General features: G+C 49.8%; 1 protein-coding gene across 29 annotated transcripts in view; it reads left to right on the top strand.

Annotated features, from left to right (window-relative positions):
* The window catches only part of ZMYND8 (zinc finger MYND-type containing 8), a 124,428-nt gene that overhangs the window by 12,861 nt on the left and 85,323 nt on the right, over nucleotides 1-26,244 (top strand). The window contains exon 1 of one of the 29 annotated variants that reach the window (XM_027070285.2): nucleotides 17,292-18,641. The exons of 26 other annotated variants lie outside the window; for them this stretch is intronic. Coding sequence is in view for 1 of the 3 variants with exons in the window: in XM_027070271.2 (XP_026926072.1) it covers nucleotides 18,722-18,800 (79 nt within the window). In the remaining 2 variants the exon portion in view is untranslated. 2 more of the 29 variants (XM_027070271.2, XM_027070287.2) reach the window with 2 other exon arrangements.

Consider the following 26,244-nt stretch of genomic DNA (forward strand, 5'->3'; position numbering starts at 1 on the left):
TCTTTGTGCCTCCACGTTCTTATCTTTATTTATTTATTAAAAACAATTTTTGTATGTTTATTTGAGAGAGAGACAGACAGAGCATGAGCGGGGGGGGGGGGGGAGGGGGGGAGGGGCAGAGAGAGAGAGGGAGACACAGAATCCCAAGCAGGCTCCAGGCTCTGAGCTGTGAGCACAGAGCCCGACGTGGGGCTTGAACTCCTGAACCGTGAGATCATGACCTGAGCCAAAGTCGGATGCTTAACCGACTGAGCTACCCAGGCGCCCCCACATTCTTATCTTTAAAATGGGATGTTGGATAAGATTCTGAGATTCCTTCCACCTTGGGCATTTCTTGTAGAAATAATGCTTACTGACAGTTTGTACCAGGAGTCTTTTCTTGTTGAGCTTTCTTCCAGTCCCCTTAGGAGGTGGGAAGTGTTGTTCCCACTTTGCAGATGAGGACACTGAGGCTCTGAATGACAGCATCTCACAGGGAGCAAATGTAGGATGTGGTCGAACCGAGGCGAGGCTCTGCCACCAAGGAGGCTCTTTCTCCCTGGACACTCACTCCATGCCTGGAATGTCCCATAGCCTCGTTGTGGAGACTTTTCCAAAAGCGTCAGACTTGGGGATCGTCAGCCTGGGTGGGAGGCTCACTTTGCTCCGGACTCCCCACCCCTTACCTTCTTTACAGACCTCCTGGGGGCTCCCACATCTTCACCAGGTTGCGTCTCCAATGACTGTGGTGCCTGAAGTGGTCACTGACTGTGGGGTGACCACTGTCCCTTGCTCTCATTGCCCCACTCTGGCCCTGTCCCTGCAGCAGCTAGGGCGCTCTTAGAAAACAGGTCAGATCTTGCTCATCTTGCTAACTCCTTCCACTGACCTCCCAGTGCCCCCAGGCTCCAGTCGGAGGTCGCCATGACCTACCTACCTGGGTCAGGCCACCTGCCTTCTTGAATCCTAGGACCTTCTGTTCCCCTCTACCATTTCTCTCCCTGACTCTGTTTGAGCAGCCCTGCCTCCTTCCCCTCCGGTCCCTCTTGGGGCCCCGTGTGTCCCTTGTCCTTCGCTGGGAACATGCTACTCTGGGTCTTGCTGGCTATTTCTCATCTCTCAGATTGATCTCACACGTCCTTTCCCGGAGGCCTTCGGGGTTTATCCAGTTCAGAGGAGCCATTCCATCGTTTTCTGTTATATTTTTAAAAGTGGTGTCTAATTTCAGAGCAGTTTTAGATTTCCGGAAAGTTGGGAAGACAGCGACAAGTGTTCCCGTGTCACCCTTCCTACTCCCCACACGCATACCTGCACACGCACCCAGATAGCTTTTCCCCATTATTAACATCATACGTCAGCATGGTGCATTTGGCACAGTTAATGAATCTGTAAGTTTGTACGTTGTTTGGCTTCCCTTGGTTTTTCTGCGGACGTCGCTTTCCTGTTCTGAGATCCCACCCAGTAAACCAGGTTATGTGTAGTTATCGTGGCTCCTGGTCTCCTCTCGGCTGTCCCAGTTTCTCAGACTTTCCTTGTTTTTGATGACCTTGATAGTTTTGAGGAGTACTGCTCAGGTATTTTGTGGACTGCCCCTCGATTGGGATTTATCTGATGTTTCCCCTATAACTAGACTCTGGTGGGCTGGGATTGCAAGCTTTGGGAGAGGAGGACCACAGAGTGAAGTACTATTTTCATCACATCACATCACATCACATCACATCAAGGGTACATGTTACCGATGTGGTTTATGGCTGGTGACGTTGATCTGGACCACCTGGCTGAGGTCAGGTTTGTTAGCTCACCACCCTCTTTATTAACGAAATCATGAAGCCCACCCACACCTAGCGGGTGGTGAGTATACTCTACCTCCTTGAGGCCAGAGCATGTACACAAATTATTTGGAATTCTGTATGAGAGTTATTTGTTACTTCCCAGTTTTTTGTTACTCAGTCATTTATCACAGCATGGACTCAATTATTATTGCTATTTAAAAAAAATTTCCTTATTTATTATTTTTCCTAAAAGTTTATTTATCTTGAGAGAGAGGGAGAGAGAGAATGTGAGAGTGAGTCGGGGAGGGCCAGAGAGGGAGAGAGAGAATCCCAGGCAGGTTCCGCAGTGGCAGCGCAGAGCCCAGTGTGGGGCTCGAACTCATCAACCGTGGGATCGTGACCTGAGCTGAAATCAAGAGTCGGACGCTTAACCAAATGAGCCACCCAGGGGCCCCTAAAATTTATTTATTTTTGAGAAATACGTGGAGAACGAGAGGGAGCACAAGCGGGGGCGGGGGTGGTGGTGCAGGCTGAGAGAGGGAGAGTGAGAATCCCAGGTAGGTTCTGCACTGGGACTTGGGACTTGATCTCACAAATAACGAGATCATGACCTCAGCCGAAATCCAGAGTGGGGCGCTTAATGGACTCAGCCACCCAGACATCCGTGGACTCGTTTACTTTAAACCTTGGATTGTAGTCCGATACTTCTTAGTTATTTTGTTGATCAAGATGTTCTAGCTTTAGGAGGTGTCTGGCTGGTGCAGTTGGTGGAGCGTGCAACTCTTGATCTCGGGGTTGTGAGTTCAAGCCCCACCGTGGGTGTAGAGATTATTTAAAAATAAAATCTTAAAAAAAAAAAAAAAAAGGTTCCAGCTTTGGCCATTGAGCACTCTTTCAGGTGATGCCTGTGTCCCTTTGACATCAGTGGGGTTTGTTTGATTGACTGAACCCTTAATTACTTTTGGCCACTACAAGATGCGCTAGGCTCATCTTGTATATTTCCGCCTCGTCCCTAGAGTTAGCCATTTCCCCAGGGCACTCTGGTTCCTTTTATTGGAGAGTAGCATTGGAAACCAAGCTCTGGGTCCTCAGTGTGCTTGTTGCTGTGGAGATGTCTTTTTTTGGTCCTCTCGGCCAACAGAGCAAGGAGACCGTGTATGCTGACCTGTATGTATACACACATCTATGAAGATTTCCCTCTGTGTCTATGTTAAACTAAACATGAGTTTGTACGCTTGTCTCAAATTGTGATCCATGACCACGTGGATCATTGCAAACTTCTCCCCTCTTGTCTATAACTTTTTCACTCCCGTACTGAGAAAGCTGTCCCTCACCATCTGCCATTTGGTTACTATTTTCTGGTACATTTTAAATCTTATCATTGATGTACAGCTTGGTGAACTTAAACACTTGTGGGACCACAACCCAGATCCAGAGACTTGATCATTTATGGTGTTCCAGAAGGTTCCTCAAGCTCATTCCAGAGTTTTTTCATAATCCTTGTTCATGACCTTGTACTTTTTTTTTTTTTAATGTTTATCAATTTTTTGAGAGAGAGATCGAGTGTGAGCAGGGGAGGGGCAGAGAGACAGGGGAACAGAGGATCCAAAGTGGGCTCTGTGCTGGCAGTAGTGAGCTCTATGCAGGGCCTGAACCCACGAACCGCGAGATCATGGCCTGAGCCGAAGTTGGATGCTTAACCGACTGAGCCATCAAGGTGCCCCCTTATTTATTTGTTTATTGATGGTCTTCTCTGCTGAAATGTAGTCTCCTTCTCTCCCCAGGTCCTAGACCGCTATGCTCAACCACCCCTTCCGTTTGAGAAGCTGGGAAGGGTGGCTTAGAGGTTTCAAAAAACCTCTTCTGGAGCCACACTCCCTGGGTTCACACTCTGGCCTGCCCCCTGCCTAGCTGGGTTATTCTTTGTGGCTCAGTCTCCTCTTATCCACGGGGAGGGTAAAGCCAGAGAGTCGTGGAGGATTAAATTTGCTCACGCACACAGGGCGCTCAGAACTGGGGCATGGCACGTGCTCAGAAATGTTAGCCAGGATTACATCCAGCAGGAAGAGGGATGAGCTTGGATTGATAAGCCTGTCAGGTGAAAGCCCTACTTACCACGTTCTATGACTTCCCCCAGTTAGAACCTCTGGGGAAGGGGGTGTGGAGACAGATGGGGAAACCAAGCCCAGACTGTGAGGAATTGTAGGCTTCCCGACAGGCAGGCTTGGGATAGGGTTGCCATCCTCTGGGCCTGTATGACATTTGAAGAAAGCTCGTCAGCAGCCAGTTTGGCCTGATTTCCCCAGGGCCTTTGGGGCCCTTGCTGTGGTGAGGAAACCATGAGCGGGAATGGAAGGGGTCACCTCGTTTTGAGGGAGACCTTTCTGCCCTCCCAGGGACTGCCTTGGATGGCTTTCTTTGTGTGGAACCGAGCTCCTGTCTTCCAGGGTTGGGTGGCCGGGTGACTGGCTGCTCTTGTGTCTAGAGCCTTGGGTCAGGTGAATAAGTTGCATTCACAGAGGCCTGAAGTTACACGACTGGGTTGTTCAGGTTCTTTTTCTTTCTTTTTTTTCATGTTTATACATTTATTTTGAGAGAGCTCGTGAGCGAGTGGACGAGGGGCAGAGAGAGAGAGAGAGAGAGAGAGAGAGAGAGAGAGAGAGAGAATCCCTAGCAGGCTCCACACTGTCAACACAGAGCCCAGTATGGGGCTCGATCCCACAAACTATGAGATCATGACTTGAACTGAAATCAGGAGTCCTTGGACACCCAATAGACTGAGCCACCCAGATGTCCGGCTCAGATTCTGAGAGCTGAGGTCAGTGTGGTCAAAAAATGGCGTGCTTGAAAGGGCTGACTAGGACAAAGGCTTGTCTCTCCTTTCACTCCTAATTATCTCTAAGTCCACGGTGGGATGATTTGGATCCATCGGACATGTACTTAGTTCTCCAGCCTGCTTTTCTTGTGGTTTGGGAAATTCAGTGCTTCAGTCCCCAAACGACATCACTCGGTCGGTCACTCGGTTGGGCTTTTTTGGTTGTGAGCCGTGGAAGTCGGTTCTAGTGGGTTGGAGCAGGAAAAGGATGGGCTGGGGTTGATGGGAAGGCTGGAGGTCCGGGGCTGTTCTGGGGACAGAGCCAGTTCACAGTCTCCTCAGGGTCAACAGAGGGCAAAGTCCTCTGGGAGAGTCGCTCATCTTGTGTCCTGTATCTGCCCTTTGGCCAAGGAAGCGCTGGTGTCTGGACCCCTGAACCCACCACCTGCCCCCACCAGCGAGGAGATAATTCCTCAGGAGCTGATATGGCCACTTGGGCATCTTGAGAAACGACACCATTATTTCCCACTTGCAGGTGGAGAGCAGGCCCTGAACTGTACTCTGCTTGGGAAACTTGGAAACTCCAATAATTGGCTCTCGGTTCTTTAATTCTGTCCCGACATCTAGTCCATATGACTCTTCAGATTCTCTAACTAAATTTCACTTTGTACACCCATGACACGTACTCATTTATTAACTGAGTAATTCCCAAGCCAGTCATTGCCATTACCCCAGCCTTGGCATTTACCGGAGTGTTCTAGTTCTCTGGAGACTAAGCTTTCGAGCTTTCAGGCTGTCAGGTTGACATTTGTGTCCGAGGATAATGATCTGCTGAGAGATTGGAAGTACCATCTAGATACCAGGTGTGTTTACCTGTTTCGTGTTTTCTGAGTACTTATTAGGTGCCTGGTATTCTATGCAAATTACTTCATTTGACTTTTCTAATCATGCTGCGTTGTTCTGTTACTCCCATTTTACAGTGAAGGAAACTGAGGGGCTGCGGGATTCTTGGAGTCGCGAAGTGGAGAACCGGGGTCGGGTTTGATCTTTGAGTTTAAACCTGTGTCCGTAGCCGTGAGCTCTATCCCAAGGATGCCAGGTCAGATGTCTGTAGGTAGATGAGTGAGATTAGCTGGCTGCACCTAGGGGTGCCAGGGCCTTTGAACAGGAGAGTGCCTTCAGTAATATGGGAGGATGCATCCCTCTGACTGCTGACCAGCAGGAATATTGGCTCAACAGTGTTGCCAGGATTTTTCCACCCCCTGTAAGAATGCCTGGCTTTGAAATGTGGTCTGTGCCGGCCAGTTTCTCAAAGACCACGCACGAACCCAACAACACATCTCTGGGTCAGGAGTGGCTTGTCAGTTTGCATTCTCTGCACGAGACTGGTCACAGCACCGCTCCTTGCAGGATTTTGGCCACACTGTGTATGACTCAGAGCAAACCCCTCCGAGGCCAGGGATCTGAAGTCTGAAAGATGATGGTCTCCGTGAGTTCATGTCTCCATACAAAGGCTCCCCTGTTCGGGCCGCTTCGCCCCTTGTTCTCCATGTGTGCATCCTGCGGTAACGATTGTGGTGTGCGGGTGCCAGGCTGCCGGAGCTGAAATCATTTTTAAAAATGTCTGTGTAATGTCACCCGCACAAGGGAAAGAGCCGCTTGGAAACCGTGCACAGGTTCAGCGGAAGCCCGAGATATTAAAATCTTGACAGTATCATTCTTGCTGAGATTTGCCTGGGTTGGGGATATGTTTTCTGAGACAGGATGTTAGAGAATAGACAGTTATAGCAATTTGCTAACCAGCCCCAGACCTGAATTAGTACAGGATCCTGGTTCTCACTGTTGTATGTAAATTAAGACTGTTTCACAAAGGGATTGTTTATGAGGATGGCAATGAGATAGAGACCTTCTGTCATTTTTTTTTCCCCCAAGGAAACTCTTTGAGAAAACATAACCAAAAACATTCTTAAATCACAGTAGGATGCAGAAAATGCTGAGAATTTTCTTTTGAAAAAAAAAAAAAAAATGAGCATCAGTATTTTTAGCTCTATTCTGGCTCTTGGATAGCCTGCAGCGGAAGACATTTATTTGTGAGGTAGATAACTACCAGATTGTTCCTCTCCCAAGAAGGTTTAAAATGTCCCAGAACTCTGAAGATGTTGGATAATGACTTTCCAAATGAGAAATCTACCTTCTCTCGGCCAGCGGAGCATCCGCCATGCATCTGTTCATGGGATCCTGTCTCCCCGTCTGTGCAATTTAGTTTTTGTGGTTCACTTGTGGAAAAGTTTGTGTTGGCCCCCCCCCTTTTTTTGGGGGGGGCATTTTGAATTTTTTTTTTAAAACGTTTATTTATTTTTGAGAGAGAGAGGGAGAGAGAGACAGAGCATGAGCAGGGGAAGGGACAGGGAGAGAGGGAGACACAGAATCTGAAGCAGGCTCCAGGCTCAGAGCTGTCAACATAGAGCCTGACATGGGGCTCAGACTCACAAACCCTGAGATCATGACTTGAGCCGAAGTCAGTGCTTAACCAACTGAGCCACCCAGGTGGGTTTTTTTGCCCCGTTTTGAAACCTGACCCATGCTTTATGTTTATGTGATTCTTGTTATTCTATAAGACTGTGATCTAAGATAGACTGTTTTCAACTTTGAAAAAGAACTGTCTCCTTTTCTTTCTCCAGATGCCTGTAGAACTCTCGTTCCAGGTCTGAGGCCTTTTAGAGAACCTGGCTTTTTTTTTTTTTTTTTCTCCTGAAACTTTCAAATAGGTTTGCTCCCTTGGTGGTTGGTTCTTCACCATCGACCTTCGGGGTTGGGGGAGAGCAAGTTTGGAAAGCCCACGTCTCACAGTGGGAGTTGAGTGCAATATTACAGGGCCCTCCAAACCTCCACCCCAAGTTCCTTCTACCCACACCCAGCTTTCCTGGGAACCTAGGAACCCGGCATTTCACAGACCTTTAAAAACAAGAACAAAAACAAAAACTTTATTGAGCTATAATTCACATAGTGTACAATTCTCCATCTTAAGGTAGACACTTCAGTGGTTTTTAATACGTTTAGAGTGTGGTGCAATCGATTTTTAACATTTTCCTCGTCCCAATAAGAAATCCCCCCCCCGCCCATTAGTAATCACTCCCCATCGTCCCTTACCCCAGTCCTGACAACCACAAATCTATCTTCTATCCTTGTGGATTTACTTACTTTGGTTGTTTTCATCTAAACGAAATCATAATAGCATATGACCTTTTGGGTCTGACTTTTTTTCCTTAGAATAATGCTTTCAAGACCCAGCCACATGATAGCCTAGATTAGCACTACGTTCCTTTTTATGGCCGAATAATGCTGTATCGTGGATATAGCACATTTTTATCATCCACTCATCCGTTAGTAGACATTTGACTTGTTTCTATGTTTTGGCTCCCCTGCATGATGCTGACGTGACGATTTTGTGTGAGTTTTTGTGTGGGTGTATGTTTTCATGTCTCTTGGTTATAGACATAGGTAGGCGTGGGGTTCCGCGGTCCTAGGGCACTTCTGTTTAACCTTTTGATGGATGCGTTGACTTCTCAACACGTTAAAGTCTCTCCCATGCCTGCATGTTTTCTATTAGTAGTTCTTCCTGTTTCTGGCCTCTTCTTCCACGCCAGGTTTCTTAGGAGAAGCGTCTTTATTTGTGTCTTGGTTTCCTCACCTGCCCATTTGTCACTTTTGTCACCGAGCTTCCTGCAGACTCCACGTTGCTTTTTCTGGTGGAGGTTTTCGGGACTCATTTACCTTGATCTGACAGAGGTGTGTGGGCCATTGCTGTTCATTCTTCTCCTGGAAACATCTCTTCCTTGGCTTTTTTTTTTTTTTTTTTTTTTTGTCACCGCTGTCCTCGTTCTCCTCCTGTTTCCCTGGCACCCTCGCTTCTCTTCAGCCATTAAATGTTGGCGTTGTGGAAAGCTTGGCCCTGTCCTCTCTCCCAGCATGTTCTTTCCCTGAGTGATCTCGCCCACATCCGTAGCTTTGTGACTCACACATTTTTTATTTCCAACCTAGATTTTTCCTGAGTCATGAGGCGGAGAGGGCCAGCTGCCTACCTGACCTCCCTACCTGTTGTTCATGGGTGTCTCAAACTCAGCAGGTCCCATCTCAACCTGCTCTCCTGCCCTCCCCGCTCCACCCCAGCAAAACACCTGCTTCTCTACCCTGTCCGATAAGCTAGTATTCTGCCAGTTGGCTAGGCCAGAGATAGGGGACTTATTCTAATTCTTCTGTCCTTTTGCCTTTTTTGGTGTCATTTTCTTACAATATTATATCCTAAATACCATTCTGTAGGTCTCTTAACTGGTCCCACTGTCTCCCCCCCCCCCCCCAATCTTTCGGAAAGGAACATCCCTTCTGACTACCACTTCCTACTTTAAACTCTTTTCCTGTTCTGTTTTAACCTACTTTAAAGTGCTTTCTCCGTAGTTTCGGATGAAGATCACAATCCTAAAATCCGCATGTGTTACCCCCTGCCTACCCTTTCAGCTTTTCCCTGTGTTCCCCTTTCCTGTCTTACTTGGGACACACCTACCTTCTAGATTCCAGAGCCACGGGGTCTTTGCTCAGACCTGGGAGATCCTCCCCTCTCCTCTCTCCTAACCTCCCAACCCCCCGGAGTCTAAGGTTCCAAATGAGGGTGGGTCCTGCCTTTTGTTTTTGTTGATCCTGCTGTGCCCTCTGCCTATTTTATTACCAGTGTGCCTGTGCTGGTTGCTGTGCAATAAATATTTATTTTGAACGAATGAGTGAATGGCTTGACTTTGTCTATCAGATGGATAGAACTTTTATCCTGGAGAACGAAGTAAAAACAGCCTTTCAGCTAGAGAGGGTGGCTTTGTTTCCAGCATAATCCGTGCCTGGAAATAATTACCCAAGCTCAGATGTCTGCTCTCCCTGAAACGATTGGTGGCCTGTCTTTCTTTCCCCCCAGGGATACAGCACTCTTTGAAATGCCCCCTTTCCCTCTGATTTCTTTCCTTCCCGATGTATTAATACCACTTCTTGTAGGGCCCTTTCCAAAACACAAGTCCGATTGTCTTGCTCCCCTGCTTTAAGTTTCCAAGGGCTCCTTAAGACCACAGTCTTGAGGAGAGATTCAAGGCCCTACTCCCTCCCTGTCCTTTCCAGGCTCTGGTCAGCGTCCCTGCAGAACCTGCCTGTTGCCCTATACAGCCTTCCAGCCCGAGTGTCTGTCTTGGGATATGCTAGTTCCTCTCCTGCTCATTGCTGAGGCACACCTTTACAGATCCTTCCAGACTAAGCTAAAGCCCTCCTCCCTCTGGTTCTCCTTCATTGGAGCCCTTTAGCTTCCAACGTCAAAATCACCCTGGAAAGTCCCTTAAATTTGTCCATGAAAGTACAGTAATCAGCTCTCGTCAGGCATTCTTATACATACTAAAGGCTTGAGAATTACCAAGCCAGGCTAAGGTACCAAAGACAAGGTCATGCACCTATTTCTAGGCATCAGGCATTACGCCTTGAAGACACCTGGCAAATTCCTCAAATACGGATGGGTGGAAGATTCTGAGGTGTTCTGCTGACTCCACACCGGCTCTCTTGTCTGTTTAATACAGAGTTCCTTACAGCTATGCTGTTTGCTATATGTGGCTCTTTAAATTTACGTTAATTAAAACTGTAGTTGCACTGGCCACATTTCAGTCGCCTGGTAGCCACGTGTAGCCGAGGCGATTGCTGTCGTTATAGAAAGTTCTATTGGACAGGGCTGCTGTGTAGCTTTCATACATTGGTGGGTGCCGTGCTGGATGCTGTTGGTGAAAATAACCCAGTCCGGGATTGGCGCAGCCCAGAATATGCTGAATAAACAGTTACATCAGAACTGAAGTTTTGCTTGATCAAACCTCCTGGGGGCCTCCCATTTTTTGAAAAGAGAGAGCATGGCCGGCTCCCTGTGTTCTCAGGTTAGCATTCTTTTTTTTTTTTTTTTTTTTTTTTTTTGGGTAATGTTTGAGAGAGACCGAGCACCTGCACCTTGGGAGCGGGGGAGGGGCAGAGAGAGAAGGAGACCTAGGATCTGAAGTGGACTCTGCCCTGACAGCCAGGAATTCACGCAGGTCGAACTCACGAACCAAGAGATCCTGATCTGAGCCGAAGTAGGATGTGTAACCGACTGAGCCGAGGTGCCCCTCCGGTGGGCATTTCTTAATCGCGCTCCACTGAACTGCCTTTTTGCCAGGCCCTTTGGCATCTTGGAATACTGGGTGGGGATAAATACCATAGGATATGCTGGGCCACCCTCTCCCCAGCCTCCCAAATCAACCCTGCATCGTAGAATTCACTGACCTGTGTGTCAGTAGACGGATATGGGCACCAGGTCTGCCTTTCAACTCTGACCAACCTGGTGCTAGCGATTTAGATAGAGTAGCTGCTCAATAAGTGTTTTTAGAAAAAAGAATCTCTTCCAAGGATTACACACTAATTAAGGGAAGAAAATGGATTATTGGATTTTCCTTTCAAACGATAAAGGCACTGCCTCCCTGAGACATAGGCCATTCCAGGACCCGGAGAGGGTCCCGCAGGACAAGCCAAGAGGATCCTTGGCTTCCTGCAGGATAGAGATCAAACATGAGCTAGGAGGAAGCGAGAGCAGAATTAACTGAATAGCACGACTGATAGAGCATAGCAGGCAGTGTATCCGGGAGACTCAGAAAAGGAGAGGTGAGTTAGGGGTTTGCATTGGAAAGGGGTCCAAGGTACATGTTCCTTCAGGAATCTAGGGTAGGAGTCCGTCAGAGAGTCAGGTGAACAATAGGCGGTGTTCCATAAGCCACTGAAGGCAGGGGTAGGGATGCCCGCGTCAACCAAGATTTGTTGGAAGCCAACGTCCTCGAGCTCGGTTCATCTTAGATGGTATGAGGTGTGTGGGGGCCTAGGACGAAACTCAGAATGACTCGTTTTCATGCTTCCCCCTGGAGTGGGAACATAGCTTCTTGGGTTTACTCAGATGTGCTGAAATACGGAACGTGAGGAAGGGGGGGCTGGCAGAGACACAGCAGAGGTGGAGCCTTTCCAAAATGGCGTCTCTTCAGCTTCCCTATCTTATTTCCAACAAGCCAAAATATACAAAGAAAAAGCTAAAAAAATCTGTAGCCAGGTGTAACCAGTGTTAACAGTTCGGTATATTTTCATTTGTACTTTACCCCTCATGTAAAAATATAAACAAACTTCTAGAGGCAGAAAACTTTTCTTTTTTTCTTCTGGATTCTTAGGCCAGTCTAATAATTTAAATGATACAGGACAGATTAACAGGATGAAAACAGAGAAGTTTAACAATGCATACATCTCCTGTGTACATGAGAGAGACCCAGAAAAACAGAGTAACTCCCCACAATGGCCAAAGCCATCACCTTAAATACCGTCTTCAGCTAAAGACAAAAGAGGTTGGGGGCGGGGAATCCGTTATGGGAGTCACCAGGAAAAGCACAGCAAACAAGGGTCAGGTCGTTATGCAGATTTAAGTTGTTGTCTTCTCCATTGATAAGAGTTTCTAGAGAGTTAGTCATTCTCCTCTTCTTGGTCCGGCTAGGAAGACGTTCTTACAGATGGAGATTTTTCTTACACATGTAAATGTCTCCTTACAAAAGGGTGATTTTGATTTGGTTTTCAGAGCTGCTCTCGAGTTTGCAGTTTCTTGAAAATAACCAGCCTGAGTTAATCCTTGTGCCAAAGAGACGTATTTTGGGGTGGCAATTCCTGCTTGACGGAATGCCAAGACGGTACCATGACGGGGTTGAACGGTCCAGAGCTTGGCTGTCCCAGCAAGGCGCCCTTTCTCTCTTACCCCAGTATTTGCCTTCTTGCCTTTTGCTGCTCTACTCTGCCTTGAAGAGACTTTCAAGGTTAGATTTAATTATCTTGACAATTAAGGAAGACAATTAAGGAGACCTTGGTATATGGGGAATCTTGTGTTCCATCCTAAGATGTGTGTGTGTGTGTGGGGGGGGTGTCAGCCTGGAGGATTGTTTCATGTGGAAACGGGGACCCTGTGTGGCCAGATATTGTTTTTGTTTGTTTGCTTTTTTTTTTTTTTTAAACGTTGATTCTTCTATGAGAGAGAGAGAAAGAGAGAGAGGGAATGCCTGTGCTCAAGCTTGCACAAGCAGGGAGGGTGCAGAGTGGGAGGGAGACACAGAATCCGAAGCAGGCTCCAGGCTCTGAGCTGTCCGTGCAGTCCGATGCAGGGCTCAAACCCAGGAACCATGAGATCATGACCTGAGCCAAAGTCAGATTCTAAACTGACTGAGCCACCCAGGCGCCCCTTGTTTTGTTTTAAGAGAAGATAGTCATCTGGATTTATTCTAGATGTAGTTTCACCCAATTTAAAAATACTGACAACTAAAGTTGTAAAAGTATCAGCCAGCTGTGAGCGGATCGAATTCACCCTATGGTCCTTCGGTGGGCTACCACTGGCCCAGGCCATGGCTGTAGCCACCCCTAGACTGATGTCCTGGCGATTCCTCCCCATCTGGGTCACTGGGTAATTACATCAGCTGTCACTAGAGCCCCCTTCGTAATAAGGTTGCTGTGGGTTTGTCCTTGACCTCTTTAACCGTCTTCAATCACCCCCTATCCCCACTCGGCAGTCCGGGGACTGTCTTTCAAGCCAGGTTGCTGTTCCTTGAGTTGGGACCGGACACCCTAGTAATTGGTGGGGATTGCTTGACAAATATGTTATCTTTAAAATCTAGACTGCTCTCCAGGCTGTTGAGATGCTGACGCTTTGAGAGGCCGGAGAGAACGAAGATGGAGACCAGACAGAGCAGATTTAGTTTCTCTTGAATCACGCCCAGGAGTGGGATGGAGGGAAGATGAGCCAGCCAGGCCCATACTGCTGCCTTCACTAAGGGAAGTGCTCCCCGCGGGCCCTGGCATCTGATTGCAGGGACAGAATTGGTGCATCCTGGCGAGGATTAAGGGAGGCGTTGAAAAGAGATCCTCAGACTTAAAAGGGTCTGATGAGAAAAAGGGCAAAGAATCTGGACTAAAAAATTTGGTTAAATGGTCATCACACTGGGGGGTCTCCCAGTGGGGAGCATGTTTTCCCTGGAGAAAGTCATCCCTCCTTTTTAACGCTAAATGATTCTGAGACTGTCTCTCCTTGAGAAGAATGCAGAGTTGGGAAGTAGGTGGCTTGTGAAAACCTCCTGAGTTTCCCCCCTCTGGTTTCTCAGTAATTGTGTTTAGCTGCATGGCCCCATCCTGTTTGGCATATAAATCCTTACTTAATCCCCTACTTTTGGAGAAATGGACTCTTCAGGCAAGAAACAAGAATGGCTAAGGGGTGCCTGGGTGGCTTAGTTGGTTAAGCGTTGGACTTGGGCTCAGGTCATGATCTCACGGTCTGTGTGTTGGAGCCCCGCGTCGGGCTCTGTGCTGACAGCTGGGAGCCTGGAGCCTGCTTAGGATTCCGTGTCTCCCCCTCTCTCTGCCCCTCCCCTGCTTGTGCTCTGTCTCTCTCTGTCTCAAAAATAAATAAACATTAAAAAAAAAAAAAAAAAGAATGGCTGAGTACCTGTCCAGAAGGGAATTTCCCCTCTAGTGTTCTGGTGTTTCTCTTTTGCACCCTGAGATGGCCAGGTTCCCTTTTGAGTAATCTTCCCTATTGACCTCACAACCCTCCTGTCTTCTTGGACTGCGGGGAGAAATTCTTAGACCAGGGAAGAAAAACGGGAGTTTCTTGTGAGTCACCTTGGAGCTTTGTTAACACTGTTCGGTTGCTCATTTACCTGGTCAGATGTGTGTCCGTGGCGATGCCTCTTGAGCCAAGCCCAGAGCCGGGCCCCGTGCCATGCACGGGGCTATGGCAAAGAACTGCCCAGATGGAGCTCACATTCTGGAGGAGATTTAAAAAAAAAAAAAAAAAAAAAAAAAAAAAAAAGTGAAACAGCAAAAGAAGAAAATAATTTTTGACAGTTTTCAGCTAGAGGTAATCTCAGTGAAGTCAATAGCGATCACACACCCACACACACACCCACACACACATACCCGAACCCACATTTCAGAATGATAAAGGGGGCTGGAGGGTGATGTTTGAGCCGAAAGCTGAAGTTGCCAGGTATGGGAAGATTGCACATAGAACATTCTAGAGGGAAGTGGCAGCGGGTGTACATGAACTTGGCTTGTGTGAGGCCATTGTGGTTGGGTTCAGTGGGTGGAAGAGGACAAGTGAGTGGGACCAAATGCGGCAATAAGTCTGGATGGGATGTTGGGTGCGCCTAGCGAGCTGCCTCAGTGGGTTTTACTCGGGGGCTGCCTCGTCTTATTTAGGTTTGAAGAAGGCTGCCTGCCCTAGAGGGCAAGTCAGGAGCCCTGGTGCTCGGATCAAGGTGGCGGCTGTGGCAGTGGGACTGAACGTGAACGGGCAGAAGACAGGCAGGGAAAGCTTTCTTTGCAGAGCGCTTGCTGTGTGTCAGGCGCCACGTAGGCACTAACTAACCTGTGTGGTTGGGCATCCTTAATACATTGTGCGGAAAGCTAGGACTCTGAGGCCGGCTCTCTCCCAGGCTTCAAGAGCCCTGTTTGAGTAGGGGTGAGAAGGAGGAGTCCCAGGGCAGTTCTGAGGGCCACCTGGACTGTTCTGCTTTTCTCCGGGAGGAAATCCTGAGCCCTGTAGGGATTTTGAGCCTGGCTTGGTTGAACCTATGCCAGCCCGTGAACGTTTGGGTCTCTCTTCATTGCACATTTTTTTTTTTTTTTCAGAAACATTCTGGGAAGAGCTAGTCTGGTGCGAATCGAGGTGAAGGTACAGAAGGATTCGGGGAAACTGGCTTGAGCTTTCTGGGCTAACGTCTTCTCTCTGCCCTGGCTCCTCTTTCCCCCATTGGGGAACAATAATAGTCATAACTGGTGGTGCCTGTGACATGTGACACCTCCACTTGGCACATACTGTCTCGTGTAATTCTGAGCCCTTTTAGAAAGATCCTCATTGTCCTAGCTGAATCCACTGAGGCACAGAGAGGCCGAGGAACTTGCCAGAGGACACACAGCTGCTATCAGACCTCGTGGTAGGGCTGTGGAGCCCACACACCGAACCATAGAGCTGGCTTGACGCTCGCCCACACCCAGCATGCCCTCAGTGATAAGAGAATTACAAGGTGGTGCTGACGACCACAGGGAAGAAAGACCCTTGACTGGGGTAGTTCGGGGCTTTGGAGCGGGAGTCAGCTGCAGGGGAGTCCCCAGCATGTCTTTGAGCCTTTGAGCACATAAGTGACTTTGCTTTTCTGAGCTGCATCTATCAAATGGGTGCAGAAACACCATGCCTACTCTCATGGGATTCCCCAGGGGCTCCATCAAGTAGCGCCTCAATAAATGGTAGGTGTGAATCACACGAGCCCTGTTTGGGAAGAAGCTAGAGAAATATTTGCCTGGCTACACCCTCTCTCCTGACGTGTATTATTCACAAACTCCTGGTATTTCTCCTGCTCAGCAGCTTTTTGCCCGTGTGTAATCAACCCGGTTCTTACTGAATATATTCCATATTCATTCTATGTTTACCGGCCCCTTTTTCTCCGGGCCTCAGTTTCTTCATCAGTAAAATGGGGATACTCAGTACCTACCTTCTCACAGAACCATGGTGAGGGGTAAGTAAATTGCTGTTTGTGTTTAGAACAGTGCTTCCCAGATAAGTGGTCAATGAAAGGCATTTTTAATACAATAACATTACTATTATTATTTTCTCTGGCAATCTTCCCTTCAGGGCAGGGACCTTCTGCTGACCATCTCCCAGGTAGCCTAGTTGTCTTGTTCCTCAGTGACTGTTGACTGACTGGTTCCTTTGTTTTCTTCTGTTTGAAATGTGCAGTCAGGGCCACCAGGTGAAACATTAGGCATCATTTTCCTTCCTAGTAGGTACAGATGCCTCTGTGGGTGGTGTATTTACACAAGGTTGGACTTGCCTGGCCGCTCACTGGAAGCTTCTTTAGCCCTGAATTTCTCAGCCACGGCTCTGTTGACGTTTTAGGCCTGATCATTCTGCTGTGGGTCTGTGCTGTGCGCTGTAGGGCGGTTATTAGCACCATCCATGGTGCCCGTGCACGAAATGCTTCTAGCGACTTCTTTCTTTTTCTAGTTGTGACCACCAAAAATGTTTCCTGATTCTGCTGAGTGTCTCCGGGGGAGACCTGGCGAGGACCCCTGCTTCACACTGTTCGAAACACCTGAGCCCCCTAAAAATGGCACCTGATAGGTGCTGGGGGCATGTTCTGAGCTCCTCCTGTATGCTGGGCCCTGGAGATGCAGATGTGGCCCCTGATCAGGGCAGTACCCGGCATGGAGTGAGAGCTCCCTAAGTACCATTTTCATCCATAATCTCATAGCCTCTTGAAAATACCTTAAATAGTTTAATACCCGAACAGGGTCAGAAAGAACTGAAAGATGAACCCAGTGTTTCCCTTCTGTCCTGGTTGTTCCCCCAGGGCCTTTGCAGACCCAGAGCCTACACAGCCCCTACTTCTTCCATTCCGGTCTCTTTCTGGCCTATTTTGACTTCGATTTTCTTACGTGTCAGTACATGAAGAGATCTCCTCTTCATTCCGTTTTCTGGCTGCATGATGATTTTTTGCATCTCAGTCTCCTGCTGGTGGCATCGAAGTTGCTTCCCATTCCCTTGGCTGTGCCGATGTGTCATCCTGTGCCCTTCTGAGAGCCGGGGGTGGGGTGGGATGGGGCGAGGGGAGGCCAGGCCACAGGATACACGCTTAGAGCCAGCGCAGTATGGGGGGCGTTCTGGGTCTGAAATCTCTGCTTCCTCAAAGGACCACGATGAGGTGACTGTCCAGGGCCTTGTCCCCTCTTCCCCAGCATCTTCTAGAGACTTTTCCTGTTTTCACGAAAGTGACCTTCGAGAGGCCAGACCCACGCCCAGGGCGTGTGAGGAACGCTGCCTGGTTACCAGCGGCACCTTTTCCCTCCGCCCCACCCGAGCCTCTCTATTTCCCTGTTCTTCTCTCAGCCCGCTGCGGGCAGAGCCGCCTTTTTACCTGAATTGGCTCTCTGATGGCTGTAATTCCCCGGTTGCAGTTTGAAAGCCACCCACCCGCACCTGAGCTTTCTAGAACCTGAGCTGGGCCCGGGGGTGGGACCCAGCTCAGCCTGGATAAATAATGCAGACGGTTTCCGCGCCAGCACCGCTCTTCCTGGGAGCCCTCCCCGCGGCCAGCTACGTAGCAAAGGCCAAAGGCAACTGGTTACTCCACACTTTCTTTGTGGTGACTTGGCAGAGTTAAGGGCCTCAAACATGTACACCCGTCAGACGCACTCAGCCTTTTGGGCCTGGGCCCGCCGGAGGGGGAGGGGTGGGGTGCCGCGGCTTCTTGCGCGGGGTTGGGCCCTGCCTCCTCCTGCTTTGTGAAATTGGAAAGAGCTTGGCATTCTTGAACCAGGAAATTCCTGTTGCGATGTTGTCGTTTTTCCAGAAGTCCTCTTCCCGGCTGAGGGGGAGGAAAGGGCTGGGTGGTTGCGATTGCCTCTAGTTGTTGAGGGCAAAACAGTGAATTCATTTGTAAATCAGCCTCTTTTCCCTAGATGGCAGCAATTTGTGGCCCGCCCGGCAGCGTTTAGAGGTTCACCTTTTACATGTGAATGTGCCGCTTCGTCAGCACCCCTGCATTATTTTGGGAGAGAGAAAGCGAGCGCGAGAGAGCCGAGCCCTGGGGTGTTGGGGAGATGGCTTTCTCACGTCCGAAGTAAAGTTAATCTGAAAATCATTGAAAGTAAACACACGCCTAAAAACACCTTCCCGTTGCAAAGCGCCACGCTCCCTTCTGGTGGTCTCATGTAGCCAGCAGAACAACGTTAATTTGTTGTGTTTATTCGCATCCGGTGAAATCAATGGCCCTTCGGTGCTGTGCGCTCTGCAGGCTTCCAGCCTAGCCGGGCTGCTGGCTACCGAGGGTGATAAATTAGAGCCGAAAGCCTCACGGGGACAAGCGGGCGCGGCCCCTGCCTCAGACTGCCTGACTGCAGAGAGGTGAGGGTGTCCTTGCCGCGCTGGGCCACCTAGTGCGTCCGAGACAGGAGCTGGCCTGGTAAGTGGTGACTCTTAGCCTGTCCTCTTTGCTTCTTCCTCCTCCCCCTGGGAGAGGCTGCTGAGGATCCGGAAGCAGGAATGTCTGCCGTGTGTGAGCCTCTGTTCTCTTTCAAAGAGAAGGGAGGCCCTCAGAGCAGCCCAGCTCTCTCGATGGCAGGTAAGCGCCCCTTCCCAGGGTTACCCGTCCCTGGCTTGCTTTGCCCCCGAGGCACTCGGGATGGACGACCTTTTCCCCAGGTTGAGAATGACCCTTTTGTTCCACGGCCTCATTTCCGAGTCAGTCTTCCTTTTCCCAGTCTGGGTGAGAAGTTCACATTCTCAGGCAGGGAGAACTTGTAGAACCCCGGTGGCCTTTCCGGAGGAGGCCCCTCAGGCAGGCTGCAGCCTTGTCTCGAGGGTTCTGTGGTTCTGGGCATTCAGTGTGTGACCAGATTATTCGTTTTCGCTCGTGGCTTGGGTATTCTCTGCTGTGAGGAAAATGTTATCCCCTTCTCACCCCGTCCACTGCGTCCCATTTTCATTTCTGCTCTGGGTGAGGGAAATTTCCAGGCTTTGGTTTCATGATGATGTACCTACCAGCAGAAAAAGGCCCTAGGGTTCCCGGGTTCCTGGGGAGGGAGGCCTGTTTGGGTACCTGCTCTGGGTCTTGGGGCAACACGTGGAGACGATTAACCGTGTTTGTGCTTTGCCGTCTTCTGGGAGAGCAGCGAGTGACCGTGTTTGCAGTGGCCTGTGGAGAGGGCCGGCTGTGACCGAGAGCGCTGTCCGCAAGTACCCTCCGAGCCCCGGCCAGCGCAGGCCTCTGCTTTCGGCCCTGCCTTCGCAGCTAAGGGGGGCAAGCTGGAGGTGGAGAAGTCCTGTCCTGGGCCCGTTCCGTGTCCGTGTTCTATAGGCTGGCGCTTCCATAACTCTGACCTTAATGTGCTCCTCTGAGAAAACAAGGTCTGTTTTTGCAGCAGGAGGGTTGGGGATGGAGGAGGAGGGAGAGGAGGAGGAGGAGGAGGAGGAGGAGGAATGATTGCCGGTTTGACAAAACAGCTATCATTTATGGAGTGCTTACTCTTTGCCAGGCCTGAACTTCTTTAATCCTTTTGTAACTCTTCAAGGTACCATGATCTCCACCCTCCAGAAGGATAGAGGCACAGAGAGGTTAAGTAGCTTCCTTAAGCTGCACCTCTGGGCCTAACCACTGTGGCACCCTGCCTGCACCATCTGCGGCCTGTTTTTCTTTTTTTTAAACATTTATTCATTTTTGAGAGACAGAGAGAGACAGAGTGTGAGTCGGGGAGGGGCAGAGAGAGAGGGAGACACAGAATCCGAAGCAGGCTCCAGGCTCCGAGCTGTCAGCACAGAGCCCAACGTGGGGCTTGAACTCACGAATCATGAGATCATGACCTGAGCTGAAGTCGGACGCTCAACCGACTGAGCCACCCAGGCTCCCTGATCTGCGACCCGTTTTATCAGAATGCGTGCCCCGGCTTCCGAGTGCGGTGGCCAACTTGTGGCCACCCTACCTGTGTGGCCCACGATGCCCGTCTCTGCCTGTTGGTTGGGTTTTTCCTCATTCAGGCCCCACAGGCTCACTGTCCGCATTAAGGAAATTTAACACCCACCAAAACACACCATGAGGCTGATCCTCATGGGGAAGCGTTTGGCCTTTCAGCTGGGGCCCTTTTCTCTCTCCAGAGGAGACAATTCCCTGTCATGGTGTGTCATTTCCTAGGCTCTGGAGAATGTTGAGGGCTGTGACTCAGGTGCCGGATGTGGGTGGGGGTGGGGGTGCCTGGTGTGCCCGTGTCTGGCCGGCCTGGATGGAGATTGGAAAGGACTGTGGGGGAGGGGAGATGACCACACAGGCTCCCCACCCGCAGCCTATTTTGTGGCCTGGGGCACGTACTGGTGCCACCACTGGAATACCGGGAGGTGAATATGCTTCCTGGGGACTGCCTTTGAGAGAAGGCGCACATCGTTAGTCGGACAAACACAGTTTTCTACTGTCCTTGTTCTGGAGTGCTCCTTGTTTTTTTTAATTTTTTTTTTTTTTAACGTTTTATTTATTTTTGAGACAGGGAGAGACAGCATGAACAGGGGAGGGTCAGAGAGAGGGAGACACAGAATCTGAAACAGGCTCCAGGCTCTGAGCTGTCGGCCCAGAGCCTGACGCGGGGCTCGAACTCACGGACCGCGAGATCATGACCTGAGCCGAAGTCGGACGCTTAACCGACTGAGCCACCCAGGCGCCCCTGGAGTGCTCCTTGTTGAGCACAACCCCATCCCACCACCCAACCCTGTGTTAGGAGTCCATCTTGCAGAGCTGAGGACTGCCTCTCCCTGCGTGAGGCTGTGTGCGGGCCTCAGAGTCGAGCCACTGCCTGGGTTCGACTGCCACTGGGTGCCCTGCCACTTGGGTCATCTTGAGCAAAAGCGACTTCGAGAGAAGTACCCCACAGGCATTTTGAACAGCGCCACCTACATTGTGTGTAGTAAGAGAAAGCCTTAGCTGTTAATCCTCGTGGCTCAGGAAAGCTAAGAGGCGGGGTTATCTTGACGTACCATGTCCCTTAAGTTAGGGGACATCTGGGAAGGGCTGAGCAGGATTGTTTCTGGTGGTTCACCAGACACAGGTTGGAGAAGGATCTCATCGCATGCTTGGTTCCCGATATGCAGTAGGCCTTCTCTTATTATTAAGATTTCAGCGGATGTCACAGGAGGGGAAAGTTCTGCTGTTTCCTGCTTCATGCCAAGCTGTTCTCCTGAGTCATTGCTCCGTCTTTTGCCTGGAGGAGCTCTTCTCCCTCGCCCACGTTAACTCCTTCAGAACCAGACTTATTTTGGGGCTGGCGGAGGGGGTAGGACGCGGAGGGTGGCTGGTGAGCCAATGCAGTAGACTCACAGGCCGTGCTACTCACAGAAAGGACTTCCAGGTCAAGGGTGAACCATTTCCCTGGTGAGTCAGTCTATGGTGGCTCTTTGTCATCCTTCCAAGTTTATAGATGAAATGTGTTTAGCAATAAGTCCTTGTCAGAATTAAATCATTAAAGAAGGAGGAAGAAAAAAACAACTTGAGTCAGCTTTCTGGAAGAGGTCCTTAAGAGGCTTTGTTGCCATGACTACAGCGAAGTCCACACCCCCCATTCGCTCACCACCTGAGGCCTACGTGTTTGTACGTCAGAGTGCTGACCTGCCTCCTCCCTCCCAAGGACCGTGAATGCAGTTGGTGTTTTGCAGTTTGACAGATGTGTCTATTGCTTAGAGCCTATTAAACTCCTGCCCCTTGGACACAGCCGCTGATCTCTCGTTAACTCTGGAGGGAGTCGCAGTGTTTGTAGTCAGGAACAGAATTGGGGTTTTGATGGTTTGCTGGGATTAGAAGGTTGGGGTGCTCTTAGCTGGGGGCAGCCTTGGGTCAAACCCCGACTCGCTGAGCAGGATCTTTGTTTTCCCCTTTCGGTTCCTGCTGGGCTGGGACAAAACTCAGTCTGGCTTAAGTTGCTTATGTGTGTGTTTCTCCCCTCTTTCTCATGGAATTAATGAATTGGAAAGTTCAAAAGGGACTTTACTTTTTTTATTAAAAATTTTTCTTGATGTGTATTTTTGAGAGCGTACGCAGGGGAAGGGGCAGAGAGAGAAGAAGACACAGAGCCTGACGTGGGGCTCGAACTCACAAACCACAAGATCGTGACCTGGGCCGAAGTGGAGCACGTAACCAACTGAGCCACCCAGGCGCCCTTCAGAATGGACTTTAAGGTCCTCTAGTCCTGTAGTTTTAATCTTTAGTGTTGGTGATATCTTTAGGAAGGTGAAGTAGGTGTGGCCCCCCCTTTGCCAGGAAGTTGTGTCCTTGTACAGAACTGTGGCTTGTGGATCATGGGTCCCTGAAGCACTTTCCAGGCTCCAGGTGAGAAGTTCTGGTCTGGCCCCTTCCTCCCTTGTGCCGTGTTGCAGATGGAGTCTGAGTGGAAGAGAGACCGGCCTGGCATCTCCTCGTCTTGTCTCGCCTCCTTGCTCGGCTGCTGTTTCCTCAGACCCAGACCAAGCCCACAGTGGCGGTGGGGCAGGAGAGGAGCTGGGCTTACTGGTGTGGAACAGGGTTCTCTAGACTTGAGAACTTAGATTCCATCCCCTACACACACACCCTGGGGTGTGCATCCGGGTTCTCTGCAGGGCTTGCTACCCCACAGACCACCAGGGCCTAGGCTAGAGTGTCTGATTCTGCAGATCTGCGGGGCCTGAGAATGTACATTTGCAGATTCCCAGGTAATGCCACTGCTGCTAGTATGGGGACTACTCTTTGGGATCTGTCGTCCCAGGGGGCCTCAGCCGCAGGTGGGTAACTTAGATGCCCAAGGAGGGGCTGGTGCCCTTTCTGGCTGTCAAAGGCTGACTGTTAGCTACCTTCTGTGTTCTAGCTCGGTGATTCTTCAGGAGGCCAGTCCCGCCCCCTCTGGGGGTGTTTGGGAAGTATGTGGGGGTGCTTTTAGTTGTCACTGTGTGTGGGAGTACTGTTGGCAGCGAGCGGCAGGGTGCCCAGGTGGTCCTTATGATGGGGAAGAGCTCTCCCTCCCAAAAATCTAGTGCGTTCCATTAAGAAACCTGGAAACGCACAATTTGTTTTTCCTGAATGTGCCCCTAACTTTTCCACTGATGTGTCTTTGCTCATGTACTTTCTTCTTTAAAGAAGTCTACCCACCAACGGGCGCCTGGGTGGCTCAGTCGGTTAAACATCAACTTCGGCTCAGGTCGTGATCTCGTACTGCGTGAATTCCAGCCCCGCGTTGCATTCTGAGCTGATGGCTCAGAGCCTGGAGCCTGCTTCAGATTCTGTGTCTCCCTCTGTCTCTACCCCTCCCCCGCTTGCATTCTCTCAAGGATAAATAAACGTTAAAGAAAAAAAAAATCTACCCACAGATGAAACAAAAACATCCCAAATACCCAAAGCTTTGCCTAATTGCTTTCAATTTTGGCCTGGCCCAGGGGCCATTTTGTTTGGGATGCATTTCCTTGTGGCCCCCAAAACACCTTTTCTAAACGCACATATTCTGACAGTTGAGCAGGGTTATTTGGGTTTATCAGGTCCACATTCAACAACCCCCAAAACTCCTTCCTGCGGTCCCTCCAAGCCTGTGGTGATTGGTCCCAACGGTGTCTATCTGGTGACCTTTTTAAAATCCTGAATCAGGCCGTCGTCATTTGCTCATTACTGGCTTTGGTTTGCACCTGCTGCTTTTTATGTGAAACTCAATCTCCTGAATACCTCAGTTTAAGTTTTATTTTGATAGTCTACACTCATGATACACAGAGTACACAAGGGTACACCGTGAAAAATAATCCCTCCCCCACGCCCTGAATGTTTTCTTCCACTAGTTGCACTTTCGAACTCTGTAATACTTTTGTGTTCATCCAGAATGTTCTAGGCTTGTGTGTACTTAGATACATGACATCTTTTTTGGGGTGTGTTGTCTATTAACGGTGCTTAGAAATGTGTTGCTTTTTTTTTCACTTAATGCAGAAGCTTGGAGATGGTCATACATCCGTTTGTGTAGAAGTGTCTTTAAAAAAAATTTTTTTTTTTTGACATTTTTATTTATTTTTGACACAGACCTGGAGCGTGAGCAGGGGAGGGGCAGAGAGCGAGAGGGAGACACAGAATTGGAAGCAGGCTCCAGGCTCTGAGCTGTCAGCAGAGAGCCTGATGTGGGGCTCAAAGCCACCAACTGTGACGAGATCATGACCTGAGCCAAAGTTGGATGCTCAACCGACTAAGCCACCCAGGCGCCCCAAGGTGCCTTCTTCTTCTTAAGGGCTGCAGAATATTCCACTGTATGAGAGGTGCCTGGCTGGCTCAAGAGCATGTATGTGACTCCTGATCTCAGGGTTGTAAGTTCAAGCCCCATGTTGGATATAGAGGTTACTTAAAAAAAAAAAAATAAAAATAAAAAAGGATATCCCACCATATGGCTGTGGTATGGTATTAGACTAGTCCTTAATTTGTGGACGTGTAAGTCATTTCCAGGCTTGGGTACAACACCCAGTGCCTCTCAGTTGAATTTTCTTGCGGGTACTCTGCTTCCTATGACTGTATCTGTGGACTGTGTTTCTAGGAGGACATTGTTGAGTCAAAGACTAGGTGGGGAAGGTGAGAGACTCTTTACTGTGAGGGTGGAGTGGGGTGGGGATCTCTGCGGGCCTGAGAGAGAGGAGGTTCCCTCTGGGGGAATGCCAATCCCAGGCGGCACCTTTTCAGTGAGTGTTCCCCGCTAACTAGCTATGCTGTGCCTCTGGGCCAACCCTTTGGCTCTCTCTGGGCCTCCATTTGGATGTCTGTGGGATGGTCCTCCAAGCTCTGGGGTCTGTTCTCCCTCAAGGTGCCTGTGGTTAACGTTTAATTTCCTCGCGGGGCTGTGTCTCAGCGCAGCACCCAAATGCTGAACGCTTATTCAGGATTTTTCTGAAGTTGCCCGGGGAGAATGGAGAGTTCCATCCTGTGGACTGGATTTCGCAAAAGCAGTTCACGGTCTCCTTTAACGAGCCTATTGGAAGATGCTCTGCCTTTCATTCAAAGGACCCCCCCTCCCCGCCCCGCCCCCGGAGGCCTTGCTTGTATCCATCCTGGACCATGTTCATCTGCCCCAGTGGCCCCTGTCCACACTCGGAGGTCGGTGACGCGTGGCGCGGCCCGCGTGCTGGGGCTCGCCCGCAAGTTAGATCTGGAGGAGGAGCGTCGTCAGGTTACCTTTGGGGGTAGTCGTCGTTCTGGATTCCACACCCCACCCCATCACCTCTGCTCTCACGCACCGTCTCTCCTCGTGCCTGTAACATCTTTCTCAGAACGTAAGGCGCATCATGCTGCGCCATTGTTTCGTCCCTACGCTCATGAGACAGCCATCGGGTGTGGAATGAATGGATCCAAGGCCTTGCAGGTGAAGAGTGGGTGGTGGTGGACGTGTCTGTGTTTAAATGAGATGCTGGGAGAGTAAAAACGGAAAGGACTGAATCGGTGAGGGTGAGGCTGGCCTGGCTCAGATGCGAATCAGCGAACGTGTCATTTATGTCCATCTCTTCGGAGGAGAGTAGCAAGCACGACACCGTCAACGTTGGCCTCTTCCGCAAAGGAGTGTGTGCGCCTTCAGTTTCTTGAAACGTGTGGGCTGGTTGGTCGGTCTTTCTTGGTTTTCTGCCTGTCGCCATCAGGAGAAGAAGTGTTTCTTTGGGATGCGGACAGGGCACCAGTGCCCGTGCGACAACTCATGGCGGCTGGGTCGTGGCCTGGTCGGTGGGGACACAATGGGGATTTTGGCCAAAGGGAGAGCACGCTTCCACCCAAAAGTGGCCTGCGGGGGTGCAGATCCACCTGGTGGTATCAGGCCCTACAGGCCCTGATCTGGTTTTTGTTTTTGTTTTTTAAGAGAAGCCAGAAACCTAGGTTGTTATGTGAAGTTTCTCGATTTTATATTTTGGCAGTGAATTAAAATGTTAACAAATGGTATGTAGGCTGAAGAAAGACGGTCTGACCTTTGAGCCAGTTAACCGAAGAGCCGGGGTAAGTAAGTGTATTCTAGGAGGAGGACCACTAAAATGGCATTGGGCCCGGGGACAAGATG

Source organism: Acinonyx jubatus, chromosome A3 (assembly GCF_027475565.1).
Source record: "Acinonyx jubatus isolate Ajub_Pintada_27869175 chromosome A3, VMU_Ajub_asm_v1.0, whole genome shotgun sequence".
NCBI classification, from domain to species: Eukaryota; Metazoa; Chordata; class Mammalia; order Carnivora; family Felidae; genus Acinonyx; species Acinonyx jubatus.